The sequence below is a fragment of the Pelodiscus sinensis genome, chromosome 4 (assembly GCF_052426305.1).
Source record: "Pelodiscus sinensis isolate ZL-2025 chromosome 4, ASM5242630v1, whole genome shotgun sequence".
Lineage (NCBI taxonomy): Eukaryota > Metazoa > Chordata > Testudines > Trionychidae > Pelodiscus > Pelodiscus sinensis.
Window position 1 is genome coordinate 61,565,972 of NC_143055.1, and position 18,196 is coordinate 61,584,167.

The 18,196-nt window shown below is 43.5% G+C and overlaps 1 protein-coding gene across 20 annotated transcripts in view; it reads right to left on the bottom strand.

Annotated features, from left to right (window-relative positions):
- TENM3 (teneurin transmembrane protein 3) overlaps nucleotides 1-18,196 on the bottom strand; it is a 2,279,325-nt gene that overhangs the window by 126,032 nt on the left and 2,135,097 nt on the right. For all 20 annotated transcript variants that reach the window (XM_075930245.2, XM_075930244.2, XM_075930249.2 and 17 more), the window contains one exon: nucleotides 13,587-13,801. In XM_075930245.2, the coding sequence (XP_075786360.1) occupies nucleotides 13,587-13,801 (215 nt within the window). The remainder of the gene's footprint in view (nucleotides 1-13,586; nucleotides 13,802-18,196) is intronic.

Genomic DNA, 18,196 nt, shown 5'->3' on the forward strand with positions numbered 1-18,196 from the left:
ATTGCTACTTTTTAAGTTATCATTTTCATGGTTTTATAATTTAGCAATCATGAAAAAGTACCAGTCCCAGAGACTGCAGTTCTATATTTCTTCAAAGAACAAATATAGTACAGATAGTGGCAGTACAAGTTTCCCTCCAACACCAGGTAACATACTTTCCCTTGACCTGGAGAGATCCCTGCTATGTCTTCATGGCCCCACAGTTTGACTAGGGGTTGTGAACTGAACTGCAGCATAAAGCAGGCGGTGGTGTAACTCCCCTGTGTGGACTCTTGTTAGCATGAACAAAAGGTCTATATTAATATGAATGAAGAATCTTTATTTTACAACTTCAGCATTCACATGGGGCATGTACAGTGTAGCATGCGAGGCACTCTCTCTTCAACAGTTCAAACACCAGAGCCATGTAGACAAGACCTCAACTGTTTCATCACTCTTTCATCTCTCTTGCAGAAATCTCCAAGGAGAATGACAAGTAGTGCCAATTGTCATGGTAGTGCTTTCTTGTGATGTTGACATCTGACTAGTAATTCCTGTAAGGTAAGAAGTTAGGTGGACACCCAGGAAAGATTCAAATGCTGTCCAGCCAATTAGCAGATCGCTCAGAGCCAGCAGCATGTTTCTATTAGTGGTTCACATCTGCAGGTGCCTTAGTGCGCATAACAAAATTAATTCCACACACACAAATAGAAAAATTAGAGGGAACATTGTACCTGACCAATTTGCAGAACAAAAATCAGATAAGCTTAGTTTGCTGTCACAATTTGCAGATGTGAGCTGATGATCTGCATGTGAAAGACTCATTCCACACTGACTGTGCTATATACGTTAGATAATAAGAATACCTCACCCCAATTCATTACCCTTCGCTGCTTCCTTTGTTTCATAGTCCAAGGTAAGTTCTCTATTGTAATTCCATTGACTTCAACAGAGCTACCAGAGCAGAAAATATAGCCTTACTTGTCTTTTGTATAAAGTAAGCGAAATATCAAATGCAAAATATAACAAGTTAAAATGCAGAAGTCAGTGACAGAAAATACTGTAGTTCAACAACTATCAAAAAATCTTGCAACAGCTACATTTGGGAGATGGGAAAATAGGACACAGGAGTTGCCACAAGCACTGTAAACAAAAAGGTTTCCTGTCTTAACTCCACATACAAGACTATCCAATGGCATTAATGGCAGTTGTTTGGCTAACTCTGAAAACACGGAGGAGAAAACGTAGCCCAGATCTTCAGCTGGTGAAATGGGTGTTATTCCTTCTAGTCAATGGACCCAAAATGAAAGTTTATTCTACCTGATGATCTGGCTCAATATCACTCAAGATTTTTTCTGCATTTGTCGGGTACAGATTATATTGTAGAGCAAATATTTACCACTTTTTAACGGTAAGGATCACGGTTTCCTATAACAAAGAGTAACATGGTGTCCGCATTCAGTCTAGTTTCATTTTTACTTTGACATATGTCTACTGTGAGAGGTGAACTTCTATATAGAAACTGTCAATTTTCCCACATATTTGAGATATCACTCAAATGGTAATTCATTGAAGGTCTATTTAGGTAAAGGACAGTGTAGGAAACCACTGATGGACTTCTGTTGTGATAGTCAATGTTTGGGATTGGAGAATTAATGGTTTTATGTACTGACTTATGATCTTTGGAAACAGCTCCCTCATAGCATAAAACAGAAGAGTCTTCATCTCTGGACAGGATCTAAGCACCAGAATCCTCTTCTCCTGAAATTCTGCTTAGTTAAAAGCATATGGTATTTTAAGAATGTTGCTATGCTATAAATCTTAATGTTTATCCCAACATCATTCAAGATGTAAAAGAAATGCATAAGCCTTTATCAACATGAGACACTTTCCTTTCAGCTACATCTCAACAACCATACTAGAACCTGAACTTATTAGTATGTGTAGAAGCTAGTACACCTTGATGTGCAGTCACCTTGAATATGTAAGCAATCCCACATGAAAACTAATGCAACTATTTTGGAAAAGCACTGCTAATTTAAAACCATCCAATGTTCCCATTTGTCAGAGAATTAAATATTTATCTTAATTCAGGAAAGAATAAAAAGTGGTCTCTTTTACCCCCAGTTCTCAGAAACAAGTCTACCTGATTCTAATACCACTAAAAGAAGGATGAAAAAAAAAGTCTCTATTCTGAGTTTTAACTGGCTATTTCTGGACAATATGAGATGTTTTTCAAATTATTTCAGAAGGACACTTCTTGTTGTACTACTTAATTGATCACAAAAAGTATACCGATGGCTGACAGGCATATTATAATTAATTATTTTAGAACTATAACATAATAAAGATTTATGTTATTACGTAACTAGTGTCTGTGATGTTGAAATTCTAAAGGACATGTATATGGATTTGACCATTTGTTCCATCCCCAGTAAATAGAAATAATGTTGCTTAAATCCTGTAAAGACTGCTTCATATATTTAAGAGGGAGGTTGTGAAAGGGGATAGACTGGAAAAACAATGACCTTTATGTGCTAAAAATACTTTCATTTTGTTTTCCTCCTATGAGGATAAATTAATTAGCTTTATTGAGCATAAATGGGATGATCTGCCTACCCTTCTCCATTCAGTTTTGCTTTAAGCCACCAAAGTCTTTTGTTATTCTTAAAGTCTCTTTAAATAAAAACATATTGATTCTTTGGTTGCAATGAAACTGACATTTTTAGAAAGTGTCACAAAGACTTTCAGACTAGCATTGATTGGATTTGAATGGACAACTACTGTCAATTATTTCTGGTTGACTTATTTATAATTCCCCAGAAATAAAGAACTATGCATTTTGGACTGCTCTATGATGCAGACATATTAGTATGCGCTGAGGCCATCATTTTGAAACTTGGATGCCTGAAGTAAAAAAACAGAAATGCTACCTAAAAAACCGCTGAACCTAATTTTGTTGTACTGAAATATTTGTTAGATACTCTCTCATATACGCAACACTTACCCTCTGAAACTATGGTTCTTTGAGGTGTATTGTAACCAGATGTCAAATCCCAGATGCTCCTGAATACTGTTCTGGTACTTCTTTTGGGAGTCAAAATGGAGATTCTGATGCTCCCAGTACTATCATTTATGATTGCTTGAGAATGATGATACAAAATACCAGAAGTGTATTACATCACTTTTTTTAAGGACTTGAGCATTGTACTTTAGTCCAGATTGTTTTGGCCAACAATATCCTTGTACTTCTCACTAAGAGCATAACAGGTGGGGCACCTTCAACAACCCTTCTGATTGTTTGCAATAGAGAAGCTTAATTGTAGTAGTAGGTATGGGGCAGGAGAGGGGGGAACATGATGGTCATGAAATAAAGCAATCACACTGCAAGGTAAAATTATTCTTCTTTAAGTGCTTGCCCATATATCTACTGAATATTTTAGAGAGTTTGTCTATCTGTCTGTTTGATTAAGAACTCCTCCTAAATGGTAAGAGCTAGGATCACCAAATTTAGTATTAGGCGTGTTTTCAGCAGTTACATTTTACATGCGGGGGGGGGGAGGGGGCGGGCAGACAAGGAGTTGGTGCTCCCACCTTCCTCCCGTCTCCCGCTGCCTCTGTAGGAGGCAGCATTGCGGGGTGCCAGGAGTATGTGTAGATGGGGCTCTGCAGGAGCTGATGCATTCAGGGAGCTGGTTTGAAAGGTTGTGCCAGGAAAATGGGATGTGCCTGGAATAGGACTGCTTCTCATAAAACCACACCGAAAAGTGACAGAATCACCAAATCAAGTATAGTCATCTCAACTGATAATGATGAGCTAGAAAAACAGACAAACCTTGAATAGGCCCACTTCTCAATAAACCTTACAGAAGAGAGATAAAACGGAGAAATTTGGAGTAGTGCTTTGTTTTGGTACAGCTAAATTAATGGTTAAGATTTGAAAACTAGAAGACAATGTTATTGATAATCAAATAGACTACAGTTCTTTTTTTGTTAAAACATAATGAATGATAAGAGGAATCCATATATTTTGTAGATTACGTAAATGGCTCCTCATCCTAATGTGGGGGGCACCCGTCATCAACATCTTTTAGGAGTAGATGAGAGAATGGCATGTATTTCAGTGGGTCCAGCTGCCAATTTAAGGAGGACAGTATTTGTGGTGTAATGTATACTATAGCATGTTCAGTTGGTGTTTGCTTGGCAAATACACAGACTTCAGACATTCCTGCATGCAATGAAAGTGAAGCCTGACATGCTGAATTAGGAAGGTGCAGGAAGTTTCATGTTGACAAGATCACATTGATGTCCTGGGATGACATCATAAAGGGACTCTTAGGTTTAATATGGCTTGGCATCTCTCTGTTGGCAGATAAGCCGTTGTTGTGGAGTCAAGAATGGATGCCAATGGATTCTATTTTTTGAGTGTGAGTCAGTATTCTCTTCATTTACTTTCAGACCTTTACTTTCAGTAAATTTACTTTCATTTACTTTCAGATATCTTCTGTGCAGTGGGTGAGATGCAATAAGAAAATGTGTGCCCTGAACGTCAATAGCCATGTGCCAATCATTCCATTATAGGGATGGACATGATAGGAGCCAGAGTCACAACACTGACACTGAGCTTGTGAATTCAAGTCAAGAATGGGCCACCAACCACCTTTCTTTCTGGGAACCATAAAGTAATAAGAATAAAATCCACCATGTCCCCGCAGCGCTTGAGGACTCTTCCACTGTTTTGAGAACAGTGGGGTGAGAAATATTGCTTGAGTTGTTGCCCAGTCTAATAGGGTTGAAAGTTTACAGTGTATGTTTATATTTTACTCCATTTTATTTTGGTAACTATTCTGATTTTTTACCTATCACTTAATACTACTTAGAAGCTCTCTTTCATTTCTCAAACTGGTTTTTCTGTTTATCTTTACTACTGGTCGAACCTCTCTAGTCCAGAAACATCCATCGTCCAGAATGATTTTAGATAACTGGATGTCCACTTTTCATAAGGTATGGCCAAATTTCCCTCAGTCCCATAAAGTTTGTTTCTAGCAACCAATCCTGGGTCTCAATGTTCTGTGCTGTTATTTAGCTCTAATTTACCCTTAATTGTTTTGTAACATCCCAGTAAGCAGTGGAAGGGTTGGTAATGCTGCTAGACCAGGGCTGGGCAAGAGGCTGTCAGTGGACAAGATTCAGTCTGCCTAGCACTTTCATCTGGCCCGTGGCAGCTCCCAGCCCTGCCACTAATGCGTTGCCTTGGAGCAGCTGGGTAGGTGTGAGCCTTTACAATGCTTGCTATTTAAAGGGCTTTTGCCTTCCCAGCAGGCCCAGACTTGGGCCGATTCGACTGATTCGGCTGAATTGGGCCCCACGCCTAAGGGGGCCCCACGGCCATGAACCCAGAAGTGCCGGCGAGTTACTATTCAGAGCAATATGTGGAGCTGGGTCTCTCCCCTGGCTCTGCCTGGAGCGGGCCCTGGCCCCTCCACACATCCTCCCACCCCACCCCTACAGTGTCCCCCTTGGCCCCAGACCGTCCCTGCTGTGTGCATCTCCCCCTCGCCATCTGATGCTGCCATGCGTGGTGTTGCAGGTGGGCGGGGAGGACACCCAGGCATAATTACGTGACATCACAGCCCAGGATTTTAAAACTCCTCGGAGGCACATTGTGTGGCTGGCTCCGGGTTCAGACTTCAGGGCCTGAGTGCAGACTCCGGCCCCGCAAAGTGGAAGGCAGAAGGTAGGGAAGAGGCTTGTGTGGCGGGGGAGGGGAGAGAGGAAGAGACTTGTGCAGCGGTGCGGGGAGAGGCTTGTGCAGCGGGGGAGGGTGGAAGGAAAGGGGCTTGTACAGAGGGGGAGGAGGAAGAAAGGGGAAGGCACTAAGGGTATGTCTACACTAACACCCTAGTTCGAACTAGGGTGGTTAATGTAGGCATTCGAAGTTGCAAATGAAGCCTGGGATTTAAATATTTGCATCTTGCCGGGTGCCGAAAGCCTAATTCGAACTACCTACTCCATGCTGCGTGTAGCCGCGGGCACGGAGTCCGCGCTAACAGGGATTAAAAATGGTGGTGCCCGGCAAGATGCAAATGAAGCCCGGGATATTTAAATCCCTGTTAGTGCAGACTCTGTGCCCGCGGCTACACGCAGCATGGAGTAGGTAGTTCGAATTAGGCTTTCGGCGCCCGGCAAGATGCAAATATTTAAATCCCGGGCTTCATTTGCAACTTCGAATGCCTACATTAACCACCCTAGTTCGAACTAGGATGGTAGTGTAGACATACCCTCAGAGACAGGGTAGAGGAGAGACAAATGGCAGGGGGCCAAGTGCAGACAATGAAGGAAAGGGCAGGAGGGGAGGTGTCAGTGGGAGGGGGACAGGGTGATACTGGGAGAGGAGAGGGGAAGGGCATTGGGGGCTAAAGGGGAAGGGGGAGGTGCTGGGAGAAGGCTTGAAAGAAGGGGTGGGCATGAGAAAGGTGGGGATGGAGCAAGTCATGTGTGAGGGCACAGAGGGGCAGGAGGGGAACGGGGCAGAGAGTGGTGAGGGGGTGGGCATCAGGGAAAAAGAGGGCAAAGGGGGCAGGGGAAGTAAGGGAAGGGGGAGGCACCAGGAAGGTGCAGGGCTAAGGGAAGGTTCAGGTGCCAGGGGATTCTGGGGTGAAGCGGAAGGGCAGACACTTGCAGGGGAGGGACCAGCACCAGAGGAGAGAGGCAGGGCAGATGTGTAGACAGAGGTGTTGGAAGAGGGCAGGAGGAGGGGTAGCTCACCTGATCAGAGTGGGGCTACTGGAGGAGTGGGCACAGGAGGGAGAGAGGGGCTGGTGGAGGGGGGCAGGTCACAGGAGGGCTGAGGGCAGTGAGAAGGGCAGGTGTCAGGACAGCAGAAGAGGGTGAGAAGTTGGGGGGCAGCAGGCATCAGGGGAGATGATGGAGCAAGGAGAGGAGACATGGCAGGAGAGAGAAAAGGTAAAGGTTTAAAAATATTTATTAATAACTTGGTATGCTGCCCATGGCCAGTTTGTTTGCGTCCCGCGGTGCAGTTTGGGTTTATGTGGGGATCAACACGTGGCCGGAGAGTGGGAGCCAAAACAAAAAAGTAGTCAGTGTAACGATCTTCTGTTGATATGCGTTCTAATAGTTAAATTCTTGGACTGTAATTGTTCATGGAAAGTGCTGTCACATGGATAGAAATTGGGTAAATATTGCATTTTATTTATATCAGCAGAACTGACTTAAATGGGGCCTGTGTGTTGTGTAGTCTTGGCTTAATCTTTGTATTCATGCCTGTCAGGGTGAGAGAAGCTATTTGTATATATTTGCTTGCATATGCAACCATGCTTAAGTTGAGGCCCTCAGCATGTTCTGTAAGTATCAGTGTGGTCCCTGGAGCTTCCAAAGTTGAGTTGCCCTAGCTCATCCCTGACAGGTGTCTGTCTAACCTCGTCTTAAATATCTCCAGTGATGGAGATTCCGCAATCTCCCTAGGCAATTTATTCCAGTGTTTAACTACCCTGACAGGCAGAAAGTTTTTCCTAATGTCCAACCTAAACCTCCCTTGCTGCAATTCAAGCCCATTGCTTCTCATTCTAACCTCAGAGGCCAAGGAGAACAACTTTTCTTCCTCCTCCTTATGATACTCTCTTAGGGTATGTCTACACTACCCTCCTAGTTCGAACTAGGAGGGTAATGTAGGCATACCGCACTTGCAAATGAAGTCCGGGATTTGAATTTCCCGGACTTCATTTGCATAAGCGGGGCTCCGCCATTTTTAAAACCCCGCTCATTCGAACCCTGTGCCGCGCGGCTACACGGGGCACGAACTAGGTAGTTCGAACTAGGCTTCCTAGTTCGAACTACCGTTACTCCTCATTCCACGAGGAGTAACGGTAGTTCGAACTAGGAAGCCTAGTTCGAACTACCTAGTTCGTGCCCCGTGTAGCCGCGCGGCACAGGGTTCGAACGAGCGGGGTTTTAAAAATGGCGGAGCCCCGCTTATGCAAATGAAGTCCGGGAAATTCAAATCCTGGGCTTCATTTGCAAGTGCGGTATGCCTACATTACCCCGCTAGTTTGAACTAGCGGGGTAGTGTCGACATACCCTTAGATACTTGAAAGCTGCTCTCATGTCCCTTTTCGTTCTTCTCTTTTCCAAAGTAAACAAGGCCAATTGCTTCAGACTTGCCTTATACCTCATGTTCTGTAGACCTTTCATCATTTGTGTTGATCGTCTCTGGACTTTCTCCACATTTCCTGAAATGTGGTGACCAGAACTGGACATGATACTCCAGTTGAGGCCTCATGTAGATGGCTCATTGCCTGTCTAGAGGACTTGAGACTGGGTGGGTTAATTTCCAATCCTCCTGTTTACTCTTTTCCTAAGCCAGGAGGGCACAGTAGTTCTGATGGGGGCTCTGCAGGAAGGCAACTCGCGCTGCCCCCTGCCTGAAATCCTTTGTGCAGGTGTTAAACAGCTGTCCAACCCACTCTAGAGGTGACTGCATTTCAGCATGCCTGAAGCAATGGACAGGAGAATGGCTCCCGGGCATGGCTTGCTCATGACTGCTTCAGTCCCTTTGGATGGGCCTCAGCCTCTTTTCTTCCCCTACCCCGCTTTGCAATGGGGCTGTAGATTCTGGGAGGAGAGGGCTGGAGACAGGCAGAGTTGTCTCCTCGCAGCAGATGTTGACACGTCTCCGTATTAATCATTCTCTCATTGAAGTTTTTAGCTTTGTATTGAGTCCTTTTACATGGAAACTTTGTATTACATCCTGGTAAAATAGTCCCTAGGACAAGTGAGGCAGAGGCTGTCCCTGTGGGGTGAATGAGGTGGGAATGTATAAGGCGGAAGGTGAGCAGTTGCAAAGGTTGGAGAGGGGATGGAAGCCAGATCCAAGATCAATGAGCTCTGGGAAGTGGGCCCATTGAAAGGAGACTGGACCTGTGGATGCCTTGGGGGTCAGCAGCAAGGGCCTGCTTTGGAGGTGAATGTGGCAGTACTGAGACACCACCCAGAAGCAGGCAGACACTAACTTCAGATTCATGGGGCGGCTCTCACAGATCTTGCACATGCATAAGATGATAGATCTGTAGAAGGGGGGGCAGTGGTGTAGCAAGGGGGCCGGAGGGGTCAGTTGCCCCTGGGTACCATGCTAGGGAGGCTCCAATTTAATCCTATTCTGCTCCCCCCGTTATCCCTTCAGTTCATGTTCTCCTACTCTGCCTACCTCCTCTCTGCCTCTCTGCTCCAAGCCCAACCCTGCTCCAAGCTTGACCCTCCTCCATCTCCACTGGAGGATTAGTGCATGTGGGAGCCCGGCCCCAAACTGTAGGGGGTGGGGGAAAATGCGGTACAAGTTCCCCTTAGCTACGCGCCAGGTTTGGGGCCATGCCACATGGCGGGAGGGGACGGGGGAGAGGTGCAAATTTTTCCTTTTTCCCCAGACGCATAACACCCTCGCTACGCCTCTGGTGACACATCCAAACAAGACACATGAACTCAGTATAGGTGCACAATACAAAATCCATTCTGCTCATGGGAGGAAACTCTTAGACTATGTCTACACTGGCGGCTTCTTGCGCAAGAACATCTTGCACAAGGGTTCTTGTGCAAGAAGTCTTGCACAAGAACAAGTCCACACTGCCATGCGCAAGAGCATCCATGGCAGTGAGGACACTCTCTTGAGCAAGAAAGCTCCAATGGCCATTTTAGCCATAGGGGTTTCTTGCACAAGAAATCTCTGCCGAGCACCCACACTGCCCTCTTGTGCAAGAGAGCTTACACCTGTTAGAAAGGAGCGTAGCTCTTGTGCAAGACACCTTCTCTTTCGACGCCATACTGTAAATTTCATTGCGCAAGAGCAGGCGGGCAGTGTGGCTGTTCTGTGGGTTCTTGCGCAAGAACGGCTGTACTTGCGTAAGAAGCCGCGAGTGTAGACATAGCCTTAGAGGGAGGGAACACTTCCTCCAGTCTCTCTGCCCCTGAGTTAATGTCATACACACTGGGTTAATGCAACTGCTGGATAGTTGCATGAGTGGGGTTTGGTGGGGGCCAAACTAATCCCTGTTGGTAGGAGGATGGTGGGAAAAGTCCTTCAAGAGGGGTGACATGACACCTTTTACTTCTCGTCATGTGTCCATCTTGCCCTGAGAGTGTTGCCTCCAGAGGCCTGGCTAATGGGTGCCAGGGTGTGTGGCTAATGCGGGTCAGGGGGTATGGCTAATGGGGCACCACCAAAAATTATACAAATCTGCTGGCATCGGCTGCCTGTGCCACAGGCGGTGTGAGTTTAGTGCAGGGTGTGTGGGGGTGTTGGCGGGGGATTATTTTTATACTTTTTTTTTTGCTCAACCAAAATTGCCGTAGGGCCCCATCAAAATTGTTCAAATTGGGCCCCACACTTCCTAAAGCCGGCCCAGCTTCCCAGCACCTGACAGGCAATGCTGTTTGGCAGGTGCAAGCCCTTTAAATAGGAGCAATTGAAAGGGCTTATGCCCCTCAGTGGCTCCCAGGTAATGCATTAGCAGCAGGGCCAGGAGCTGTGAGCCCTTTCAATTGCTTCTATTTAAAGGGCTTGCACCGGGCTTGCACCTGCCTGGCAGCCATCTGGAAGGTGCAAGTCCTTTAAATAGCAGGAGTTGAAAGGCTTGCGGCTCCTGGCCCCGCCACTAACACATTGCCTGGGAAGGCACAAGCCCTTTCAACACTTGCTATTTAAAAGCCATATCTCTTCAGTCCAAGGCCCTGTCCCTTCTGTGGTGGCCCATGACTGGTCTGGAAATTTGTGAAGTGGCCCCTCTTAAAAATTACCTTACTCTGAGTGATTCATGAGTAGCTATGGGACCATTCATGCAGTCTGATGGGTGTTGGGCTCCACATGTGGTTGTGCTAAGTGATAGTAGCATGTGTAGAGGCAGGTGCAGGCATTGTCTGAGATCCCCCCCCACCCAAAACCTGGGGTGTCACAGTGATTCTATGATCTCAGGCTGCATCTTAGGGGGATCCTATCACAGTTACCACCAAGCTGTAGGCAGTATCAAGCTGGAGGGACATATAAAATACAGGCTGACCCTCAGTGATGATGGATTTGAATTCTTCTCTGTCATCTTGGGAATTCTATAGTCTTGGTAATGGGATCCCAACTAACACAATCATACTTCTCCAAAGGGCTTGGTATTTGGTGATTCTGACTTGGAAGTTGGATATTAAATAATTCTTCTAACTAACCAAGTACAATAGTTTGGGCTCCCTGTCTTTAGGTACTGATTGATGCAACCACTAATGAACGAGGCATGGATTTGGTATAAAATTGCTCCTATCCCTGGAAAAAATCTATTACTGGTTGGCTCTCTTTGATGTTTGTGCTAGAGAGTGAGTCTCTTAAAGGGCAAAATGGAATTTCTCATGTTTCTCAGCTTAGAGGCAAGTTTGTCCATGAAAGTTTGAAGAAAATCTATTTGACGAGGCCCTGACTTTTAAATAAACATAGGAGTACTTTAAAGTACCTAGACTTTAGTAAGGCATTTGACACGGTTTCACATTACCTCCTTATATATAAACTAGGGAAATACAACCTAGATGGGGCTGCTACCAGAAGGTGGGTTCATAACTGGTTGGATAACCATTCTCAGAGAATAGTTATTAACAGTTCACAGTAATGCTGGAAGGGCATAGCATGTGGGGTTCTGCAGAAGTCTGTTGTGAGACCAGTTCTGTTCAATATCTTCATCAATCATTTAGACGATGGCATAGAGAGTATGATTATTAAGTTTGCAAATGATACCAACCTGGGAGGGTTCTAAGTGCTTTGGAGGATAGAGTCAAAATTCAAAATGCTCTGGACAAACTAGAGAAATGGTCTGAAGTAAACAAGATGAAGTTTAATAAGGACAAATGCAAAGTACTCCACTTAGAAAGGAACAATCAGTTTCACACATAAGGAATGGGGAGTGACTGCTTAGGAAGGAGTACTGCTGTGAAAGGGATTTAGGGGTTACAGTGGATGAGAAGTTAAACATGAGACAACAGTGTGAGGAGTCCTGTGGCACCTTATAGACTAACTGAAGTGTAGGAGCATAAGCTTTCGTGGGCAAAGACCCACTTCATCAGATGCATGTAGTGGAAATTTCCTCTTTTCTAGACCTTTAGTCATTATTGTTGCTCTTCTCTGGACCTTCTTCAGTTTCTCCTCATCTTTCTTGAAATGTGGCAAGGAGGTTGACAGGATCTGTCGAAAAAGACTTTCTTTCTTGACAGATCCCCCTCCAGACTGCCACTTTTTGCCAACTAAGTGCTGAGTCGGCAAAATGCGGTGGCCATTTTAATGCAAATTAGGCACAGGATATTTAAATCCCTGCCTCATTTGCAATGTCGACCTGCCTAATCTGCATCCCTCTGCCAACAGAGCAATTCAGTCTAGACATACCCTCAGATACTTCAAAGGGGAATGAACAGAACAGGGCAATTGCTAAGTGATCCATCCCATCACCCAGTCCCAGCATCAGAAAGTTAGGGCATCTATGCATATGGTTGCATCTCTGTCCATCTTGGCTATCAGTCATTGATAGACTTATCCTCCCTTGAGCCAATTGGGTTAAAATATATAGAATTCACATTTGATGGGTTAAGTAAGATTTTAATCAGGATTAAAGCCAAATTCTTGTGTCTGAATACATTGAAGAGGAATTGCTACTACTTCACCCAGAAAAAAAAACTATGAATGAAATTAAATTATTCACTCTTATGCTTAAATAATACTTTCCTATAGCTTTAGATGCAGTTATGTACTGTGTGTACAATGAAAAAGCTCTTAAGAAATATTTAAGAGGTGACGCAGAACTATGTGTTTCTTGTCTTACGATAAGAAAATGTTGAATAAGAATTGATTTTTACAGTCTTAGTTCAGTTCATCCCATATACACCTATTTTAACACACAGTGAAATTTTTGTAATCTGGCACTCATGGGGAATGCAGGCTGCCGGTAAATTGAATGTGTTGGATATTCAGGCAAGGGTTCACAGCAGCTTGAGGTAGGCTGAGGGGGATGGAGGCAGCTGCTGATCATGTCAGTGACAGTGTCATGATGCCAGTTAACAAAGTAATATTTTTAATCAAATAGCAAACTGCAAATAGTAGAACAAAGATTCTCTATCAAAAAGGATTATTTTTAACTTGCTTGTAGCTTTGCCAGCTTTGCTTTTTGGTAGATAAATTCAGGAGAGCAAAGTAATGCACGATTATAGCATGATAGACTAGGTTATTCCTAAAGTAAAAATATGTCCATGGACCACAGTGCAGGAAGATAACTGCATTAAATCTCTCTTATGAGAGGCATCATTACTGAAAACTATCAGATGTGATCATAAAGCAAAATCTTTCCCCACTCTCAGATTTTAAATTCCAGAATGCCTTTTAAAACTGCAACCTTTTAAAAGATATTAGAATGATTATCTATTTTTCATTCCATAAGATCAATATACAAAATGGAAAGTAAAATTTAAAAAACATAGAAAAAAGGAAAGGCTGCAATCCTGAGAAATACAGCTCTTAAAAAGATGCAAACTGGCAGTTTTCAATACTATATCTTGCTTTTAATGATAGCAGCTCTTACCTGAGTATGTGATGGAGGTAAACCTTTTCGGCCATATACGCCAATCAATGCATCTTTCTGAAGGGAGATATTGAATTTTAGAAACTGTGGCTGATCAATGAAGAGTTGTGATCTCCAGAAAATCCCTGGAGGAATCTCTTGTATTGCTCTTCTGCCTATATCGAGTTCTCCAGAATCTATAGTGTTGTTTTCTTGTGCAAATCCCCCTAATTTTCCTAAAAGGTTAAAACAATATTAAGAGATCAAACATTAATACCCACTTTTTTGCTCTGTCTTCTTTTAAATAATCTGTCAGATATTTAGACTCCTTTCAGATGTAATGTTACTTGAGAATCTTTTAGGGCATGTTAAAGATCCTAAGGAATTCACTGAAGTGGAACTTACAAAACCAAGATCTCACGCAAATATTTCCAAGTCAGAATACAATGATTTATTTACCTGAGGCATATCTATAATGAAACCATTTTAGGATCATCCTTCGGTCTTGTTTATTATGAACATAATTATACTGCAAAGCATGTGTCTTGTTATTTCTTAAGAAGGATTAACTATGGTGTTTATCAGTCTTAATAAACATACAGTCACACAAAATGTAAATTAAGAGGAAATGGATTGTACAGCTTTTCAAAGTGATGTTCATGTAAACAACAAAAACAATCAGCGATATTGATAAGTGCAATTTTCACTAAATTAAATAGAACATTTATTTATACACCAGTAACATTCTCTAAAGTGTTTTACAAAGTCAATTTAATTCAATGAATATAGACAGACTCTTCCTAGTTTAACTTATGGATGGAACAATCACAAAATTCAGACTCACGCCCTGCCCTCCTCCCTCCCCCCAGCCACGGTTCAGAACAGGGATTTTGTCCAGTCCTTTATGAAGATAGGTTCATGCCTTGATTCATATTACAGTAAACTATTGACATATTATAACCTGGAAATTTGGTTCAAATAGCCTTCCTATCCCATTTTTCTGCTTTAGGGCACTTTTCAAAGCATACACCAAATCCTGTAGGATGCTGTGTGTCCCTAACTCCCAGTGAAGTTGTCCCATTGACTAATAAATCTTCAAAGCACTTTGAGAAGTAGCCAGTTATGGAGTAATGTTTAACATGATGCAGAGAGGCTGAATGACTTGCTTGAGGACACAGAAAATGCTATAGTTAGACTCAGGATTAGAGTTTAGAATTCCCTGGTTCCTAACCCTATGTTTCTGTATATTTTGTGCTCTTCATGCAACAATCCCTACATAAATGAGGCTTTTTACTTACCCCACTCTTAATAAAGCACTTTTCACAAACATCAAAAAGATGTACATAATAAAACGAGGAAAGGTAAAAGACAGTAAACACACACAAGTTTTATTACTTTTAAACATTTAAAAAAATGTTACACAAATGAGAACAAATTCTTTTCTGTGTCCATAAAGTGCTCTGCACAATACAACCCCAATCCCTAAGGCCTTTTTGCATATCATTGTTCCTACTACTACTTCACCAAAGAAAGGATTTAAAAAACAAAGACAAACGTTAGCCACACTCATAGCACCATTATCTCCCCTCCGTTTTTATGCTGCAGAGTCTCCATGGAATTGGGAATCTCTGGACAAGTATAAAAATAGAGAAAAAAGGTGAAAAGAAAGTCACATTACCTTATCCGGTATCCCACTCCACACCATGGAAATACTGCAGAAAGGAGTTTGAAAGCTGTGAGGAAACCCTACAGTATGGTTTTACTGGATAGTGAAATGATAAAAAAGGAACCCCTGCACAGATGATCCTGGCTTTAATATTCTTGGCTCCTTATTCTAAAGGAGGTATTTTTGCCCCTTCCATGGAGATGTGCAGGGAAAACTGAAAGGGGAATCTTGCTGAGATATTTCCTGTCTCCTGGCTTCCCTCCCATGGAATTTCCTGAGTAAATGATGAGATCTGTCTTATAGGACCAACCATATGAAGTTATTATATGGATAGGCATGAAAGGGAGCAGGGGAAGTTTCCCACCATGTGGAACCAGGATGGTAGATATTGACAAAATAAAGAGTTTGGAGACAGGACTGATGCTAGAGAAACTTGACCAGTGGCTAAACAACAAAGTGGAAAGGCATGGTCCAATGAGCTAGCATACAGAAACTGATCACCAACATATCCATTTGGCATTAATAAAACACAGCACAGGGATCTGGTGCTGAAGTATATTAGCTTTCACCCAAAGCACTTGATGTCAAAATAGCCAATTGAAAAGTTCAATGTAGATGATGCTAAGACACACTCTCTCAGCAGTAAACACTAAAGCTCTGTGAGTGAAGAAACACTGAAGACACCAAACAGGCCCTTGACAGCAAATGCAAAAGCAGAAATGGTAACTCTCTGGCTATTGTATCAGAGTCATAGCAAAATATGACAGAGTAGCAAAATACACACCCTGTACTTCAGAAAAGCAGATTTTGACTCCCTCAGATAACTGATGGGCAGGATTCCCTGGGATGCTTACATGAAGGGGAAAGGAGTCTAGGAGAGCTGGTAGTATTTTTAAAAAGCCTTATTAAAGGCACAGGAAGAAACCATCCCAATGTGCAGCAAGAAAAGCAAATATGGTAGGTGACCAGACTGACTTACCGGGTATATCGTTGGTGAGCTTAAACACAAAAAATAAGCTTACAAGAAATGGAAACTTGGACAGACGACTAGGGAGGAGTATAAATACATTACTCAAGAATACAGGGGAGTTATCAGGAAGGTGAAAGCGCCACTGGAATTACAGCTAGCAAGGGATGTGATGGATAACAAGAAAGGTTTCCACAGGCAAGTTAGCAAGAAGAGGGTGATCAGAGAAGGTGTGGGGCCCTTCCTGGAAAAGGGAGGTAACCTAGTGACAGAGGATGTGGGAAAAGCTGAAGTGCTCAATGCTTTCTTTGCTTTTGTCTTCATGGACAAGGTCAGCTCCCAGACAAATGCACTAGGCAACGCAGTATGGGAAGGAGATGGACAGCCTTTGGTGGAGAAAAAACAAGTTAGGAACTATTTAGAGAAGCTAAACATATGCAAATCCCTGGGCCCAGATTTAATGCATCCAAGGGTACTGAGGGAGTTGGAAAATATCATTGGGGAGCCTTTGGCCATTATATTTGAAATCTCATGGAGATCGGGAGAGATCCCAGATGATTGGAAAAAGGCAATTTAGTGCCCATCTTTAAAAAAGAGAAGGAGAACGATCCAGGGAACTACAGACCAGTCAGTCCCTTACCTCAGTCCCTGGAAAAATCATGGAGGGGATCCTCAAGAAATCCATTTTGAAGCACTTGGAAGAGGGGAATGTGATCAGGAACAGTCAACATGGATTCACGAAGGGCAAGTCATGCCTGACCAATCTGATTACCTTCTATGATGAAGTAACTGGCTCTATGGATATGGGAAAGTCAGTGGATGTGATATACCTTGACTTTAGCTAAGCTTTTGATACGGTCTCCCACAATAGTCTTGCCAGTAAATTAAGAGAATATAGATTGGATAAACGGACTGTAAGATGGATAGAAAGCTGGCAAGACTGTTGGGCCCAACGGGTAGTGATCAACAGCTCGATGTCAGGTTGGCAGTCGGTTTCTAGTGGAGTGCCCCAAGGATCTGTTTCTAGGACCGGTTTTGTTCAACATCTTTATTAATGACCTGGATGAGGGGACGAATTGCACCCTCAGCAAGTTCGCAGATGACACTAAGCTGGGGGAGAGGTAGATACGCTGAAGGGCAGGGATAGGGTCCAGTGTAACATAGACAGATTAGAGGATTGGGCCAAAAGAAATCTGATGAGGTTCAACAAGGACAAGTGTAGAATCCTGCACTTGGGATGGAAGAATCCCAAGCATTGTTACAGGTTGGGGACCGACTGGCTAAGTAGCAGTTCGGCAGAAAAGGACCTGGGGATTACAGTGGATGAGAAACTGGATATGAGTCAACAGTGTGCCCTTGTAGCCAAGAGGGCTAATGGCATATTAGGGTGCATTCTGAGGAGCACTGCCAGCAGACCCTGAGAAGTGATTATTCTCCTTTATTCAGCTCTGCTGAGGCCACATCTGGAGTACTGTGTCCAGTTCTGTGTCCCCCACTATGGAAAGGATGTGGATGAATTGGAGAGGGGCCAGTGGAGGGTGACCAAAATGATAAGGGAACTGGAGCGCATGACCTATGAGGAGAGACTGAGGGATTTGGGTTTGTTTAGTCTGCAGAAGAGAAGAGTGAGGGGAGATTTGATAGCAACCTTCAACTTCCTGAAGAGAGGTTCCAAATAGGATGGAGAAAGGCTGTTTATAGTAGTGATGGATGGCAGAACAAGGAGAAATGGTCTTAAGTTACAGCAGGAGAGGTCTAGGTTAGATATTAGGAAAAACTATTTCGCTAACAGGGTGGTGAAGCACTGGAATGGGTTACCTAAGGAGGTGGTGGAGTCTCCATCCCTAGAGGTTTTTAAGTCTTGGCTTGACAAAAAGCCCTGGCTGGGTTGATTTAGTTGGGATTGGTCCTGACTTGGGCAGGGGGCTGGACTTGATGACCTCCGGAGGTCTCTTCCAGCTCTATGATTCCATTTCTTCTTTCTCTTCCTTAGCTCTG